We start from the raw sequence: 5,561 nt of genomic DNA, 5'->3' as shown, positions 1-5,561 counted from the left end.
GTGCATTCATTTACACAAGCATACCTTTTCCAAATTGATTTCCGGTACAGCTAATTTGATTGACGGTTAAAAAAGAAACCCCTAATTGTTTCTGATGCCGATGGCATTAAAATAAAAGTAAAATAGAACAGTAAATGTTTGAAATCGCCCTCTAAAAGCGAAAAAGAAGTCTTGTAAACGCATATGAATGGACATAAACGAAAGGCGCTGCTCAATCACTTAATTGATTGAACTGAAATGGAATCGAATGCTCTGGTAGCGAAAATGAAACGCTTGTTCAGAGCGATTCTCCATTTCAGACGGAAATGAATGACCGATTTTCAGCAGTGAATTAACATTTTGGGAAATTGGCCGGGAAATACTATATTTTACACAGGAGCGTGTTTTTATTTCAGCCATATTCATCTTTTGTGTACATTTTCAAAAGATACGGTAATCTTGAAGAATGCTGTTAAAATTGTTAATTACAAACGTATATAATAGCCGTCTTTACAACTCTTCAGTGATCGAGAAACAAGCAAAACAGAAAAGTCCCATTTTATATGTGGATACTGTGATACATTGTGTGGGGTGTATATACGTCCATATGAACGTTATAGCTAGTCATTCAGTATGTACCGGCATGGGCGTCAATCCTGGGGGGGGGGGGGGGACAGGGGGACATGTCCCCCCCACACTTTTTGAAGGATGGGGGACACAATATCAACCCCCCCCCCCCCCAGATTTTTGAACTCATTTACAGGGTCCTATACTACAGTGTATTTTTTGCTAAGAAAATATTGGTTACAGTGGTCAGAAATTGCCTCTGATCGCACCACAGAGAATTTAGAATCCAATATTTTTCGGGGCCTTAAGCGGGCCCCGAACCCCACGCAAATAGCTGAGAATATAATAAAATATGCAATGACTTCAACCTTGAAAATAATGTTTAAATTATTATCTCTTGCTAAGAAAATATTGGTTAAAGTGGTCAGAAATTGCCTCAGATCGCACCACAGAGCGTCTAGAATCAATTTTTTCGGGGCCCTTAAGCAGGCCTCGAACCCGACGCTTTAGCTCAGAATAGCTGATTCGATGACTCCAACCTCGAAAACGATGTTCAAATTATTATCTTTTGCTAAGAAATTATTGGTTAAAGTGGTCAGAAATTGCGTAAGATCACACCACAGACCATCTAGAATCGCATTAGTTCTGATCAAGGTATGTCCCCCACTTTTGAGAAGCGATTGACACCCTGTGTACCGGTATGTGTTAAGCCTTACCATTACGGATAACTTATTAACATTACAACTGTACCTTCGTTTACATGATATTAAAACGAATTGAGATCACAAGCAAACCTAAGAAAATTTTTCTTCGCTATATATGCAATTCAATTCAATTTTCAATTCAACAGAACACTTATTCAATACCTGCAACAGTGATAAATATACAGGAATAACACAATTATGTAAACACTTAGTGTAATGCTAAATGAATGTCACAAAAAGAAAGAGGATAAATACATACTCGAAATAAACTCCTCTATAAATAAACTGATACTCAAACTCCAATAAAAGTACACAGACACAAAAGTTGTGTGAGTATGTGCCACCGCTTCAAGTTTAATTTAAGAATATTAATCGGAATACCAAAAAGCAGGGCAAACCGGAAGCATTAGGCGTTACCCCCGACCACCATAACTCCGACCACCATAACTCAACAATGAATGACTCAGTGATAAGCATAAGCACAATATAGACAGTGATACCAATGACCACTATCCATCACAAACCATCAACAAAGAGCGCAACACTGTAAATGTTCTCTACTCAATTGGAATCGCTTCAGTAAAACCAAAGACCATAAAGGTCAACAAATTAGTTATCCGAGAAAACTTTCTTAGAATATTGAAAAATTCTCAAATGCCTCAACTTACGTATTATGTCAACTGTCTGTACCTCGTATTACATCACACTCATTCTGCCCATTGCTTTTGTACTCTTAGGCACAGAATTGGTAGAACACCCAGTCCGCAGGTACATATGTCCAAGAACTTATACCGACGTATACGGGCGTTGATATGTGGCGATGATGATACGCAGCGGCGTCCCACTCCAAGAAAGCCTCCTCCTGTCCTCCTTTGCCGACGGTCACCACGCCGTGTTTGTACTCCATCCAGAAGGGGCGACTTTCACTGTCGACGACGATATCTACCTCGATGTGCTCTGAACGCCCACCCAGCAACTGCCCACATTCCGGCGAGCCAAAGATGAAGCAGGCACGGATGGCCGACCTCTGTCTTGACCAGCCACCTATGGCTGTAGAATGAAAGAGTATCAAACAAAAGTTGGAGGTGTCATTAACTGAATATGGTAAGTGTCATTTTCCAAACAGATAAAATCTCTTTTCAATGAGATTTAAATCACTTCCTCAAGAAAGCTCTTTTGCGTGCGATGGTATCACGAGATGTATCTTATTATGCATGTCCCTATCCGAACTCCATTAATTCCCCCAGGCCGGTGATCGCACGTCTTGATTGGCTCTTGTGATACATTTTTAAAGAGAGAACAAAATTAAGTGACTAAACAATAAATCAATGACACTCACTGATCCAGGCAAAGACAGACGCTTCTGTCTTTTCCTCCGCCAGGACTATTATGGCATCGCGGTGGGTCTTTACATCGAAGTCCAACCGGAAAGGCGCCCTCAGCGGCTGCAAGATGAACGTGGCAACTGGAGGGTCGGACGGCTCCAAAGTGAACGAGCAAGCTATGTGAACCCCAGGTCATAAATAAACAGATAATACATAAATATATTTATCAGGCTATAGGATATGTGTTAATAAGAAGATTTATGCTACACATTAATATGACACAGGGTTATCACTTGGGCTTCTATAGAACTATCACTGTTTGTATAAGAACCATTATATCGTGGTGTTTTCTGCCACTTGAGGACGCTGTTTGAAAGGTAAATCCTCTGAACAGTTTTATAATTATTGGTGAAAGAGACATTTATACTCTTGCACATTCCCCTGTGCATCAATCGAAAAAAAAACGCATGTTAAAAACAAGAACATTGCCCAAATATAGAGCCCCTTTTATCTTGATACTGTGATAACTTCACTAAAAAAGAAAGACCAAAGGCGTAAACAAAACCCAAAAGGTCTTTAAAAGCATTTTTAAAATGGCGATAGTAAAACTAAAAAAAGGAAATTTAAAAAAAACAATTGCATTTCAAGCAATTTGAATCATGCGAAAATTTGATTTCATGGTTCTTTAAAGGATCATATTCTTAGTCCTACTCTTGGTTACATTCATTGTCCTATGGACCTGTTCTTGATTACATAAAGCCCCATGTGAAATATTATGATTTAAAGACTAAAACTAACTCCGCATTCTAATTGCACACGTTTCGTATACACTATAGAAAACAGTCATTTTAGAAATCAAACTTTTGCTAACAAATGCCTTTATAGTGCAATTCTTAAATTGATGCTTTACTTCTCATGAAAAAAACACCTTTTTTGTTTCAATGCGCTTCGTGCTTCTCATTATGTTATAAGTATACAAACAATTCTTGAGTTTTCCCCGTTTGACAGCATTCTATAATTGCGCTTTCAACATATTTTGAGTAGAATTACTTACATTTGGTGTCGTCGAGATTGCCTTGTTTACCGCGGCACTCGGTTCTGAAAGCCGCGAAAGCGTTGTCACGAAGCGCGGTCAGATCATCACCGGGTGCAGCCTTGATCATGGCGCTACACATCTTCCCTTGTACAGGTAGCAAAGAGAGGGAACATAAAAGCCCTAAAGTCCAACTGAAGACCAACATTTTCCGCGGGTTTTTCACATCAGCCAGCAGTTCTTCACTTATTTCTGCGTCAAAACAGGGAACGCGCACTACTCCCTTGCAAGACTGGCCTTGCGCCTACAAAATCGACTTGTCGTCATACAGCTTCTACGGTATACGTAATAATGGTTATTGTGTCCCCAGCATGCAGCACTCCACTTAACAATACAGCTTGCTCTTAGTTAATTACAAAAAACGTGCCATCGGCTCCTTCATCGATTTACCTGAGTTTAATTGCCCCCTTTTCATAAACGGGTACGTGTTGATGCTAGCCTTCAACTCTATTTCTTCTTTTATCGCTTGACTGCCACTCGCTCTGTGTCCAACCGACCGATGTAAATGTAGTTTAATATTACCGTTGAGTCTGGCACGTACAATTTCACTTACAAATCCTGTTTTGCACCATATACCATTACACGAGAGCGTATTTTTCAGTGATATATTCAATCTTCGTTTTTATTAGATGTGGTAATCTTCAAGATCGTTGTTATAAATCACACATTTTTATTGTGCGTCTTACAACTCCTTTGTGGTCTAGAAACTAGCAAGACAGAAAATCACTCATATGTATCATATTACATTGTGTATGCGTTGATACGAGGTACATGTATATATTCAGAATTCCGGTGCACGCTGCCTTACGTCCTGAGACAAATACACCAACTTGCAAACCTTGACCATTCAACAGTTATGTATCAAAAATGATAATAGTGTTTCATCCAATCACTGACCTGCAACCGACGAGTCAATGTCAATGCTGCTCGCTTGCATGTCTTAATAGTATTTGCCATTTTCTACGATGGTCGCGGAGAGCGGTGTACGTAGCACTCGGGGTGCTTCTGGCCGTGTTCACGGCACCTACACGCGTCCGCGGATTGTAACAACTCGCAGAGGGCAACCTTTAGCGCGAAATGCGTGATTTTCGTGGGCGGCCTGTTCGATTTCCCGGGCAGCCCGCCAACAAGAGGTATAGCGCAGATCTCGTCCACAGCTTGGAAGGGATTCTAGACGGGTACCATCTTGGAAAGAATTGGGGGTTTGGTGATGTTAAGTTGATTTTGAGCCTTTACTTTCGCAGTAAGATTCGCTCTGAAGATGACAGAATCTAAATAAATTCCCTGTCACTAACGCTTCGTGAAATTCTGCAAAGACTTAGGGTAAAGCAGAGAATTCCAGAACTTTGGGTTTTTTTAAGTTATTTCGCAAATGCGAGATCGCATTCCGGTCAATCACAGACGAAGCAGGCACGGTTGCCCGACCTCCGTCTCGACCATGCAGCCGCCTATGTCTGTAGAATGAAAGAGTATAAAACAAAATGTTTTGGTGTCATTAACTGATATGGAGCCCAGAAAGGTCATTGCGATTTTCCCACCAGATGAAATCTAAGTTTCAGTGCGATTGTAAATCACCTCCAGAAGAAAGCCTCATTGCAAACGATGGTATCACGAGGTAATATAAAGGTTGCATGTCCCATTCCGAAATCCATGAAATTCCCCTCAGGCCGTTGATCCCACACCTTGAGCAGCTCTTGCGATACACTTAAAAAAGAAAGAAAAAAAAGTAACTAAACAATAGTTTGGTGACACTCACCTATCCAGGCAAAGACAGATGCGTCTGTCTTTGCCTTTGCCAGGACTATCATATGGCATCTTGGTGGGTCTTCACATCGAAGTCCAACCGGAAAGGTGCCCTCAACGGCTGCAAGATGAAGGTGACAACTGGATGGT

General features: G+C 40.7%; 1 protein-coding gene across 1 annotated transcript; it reads right to left on the bottom strand.

The window, feature by feature from the left end:
* Positions 1-1,575: 1,575 nt before the first annotated feature.
* Positions 1,576-3,965, bottom strand: LOC119735478. Its single transcript, XM_038209184.1, has 3 exons — positions 3,630-3,965; positions 2,590-2,751; positions 1,576-2,300 (listed from the first exon to the last, which is right to left on the bottom strand). Exons 1-3 carry the CDS (start codon positions 3,814-3,816, stop codon positions 1,984-1,986), a joined length of 666 nt encoding a protein of 221 aa, XP_038065112.1. The 5' UTR covers positions 3,817-3,965; the 3' UTR covers positions 1,576-1,983.
* Positions 3,966-5,561: the final 1,596 nt, after the last annotated feature.

Source organism: Patiria miniata, unplaced genomic scaffold, assembly GCF_015706575.1.
Source record: "Patiria miniata isolate m_02_andy unplaced genomic scaffold, ASM1570657v1 HiC_scaffold_29, whole genome shotgun sequence".
In the NCBI taxonomy this organism is placed as follows: domain Eukaryota; kingdom Metazoa; phylum Echinodermata; class Asteroidea; order Valvatida; family Asterinidae; genus Patiria; species Patiria miniata.
This window is presented reverse-complemented; position numbering and strand designations above follow the sequence as displayed.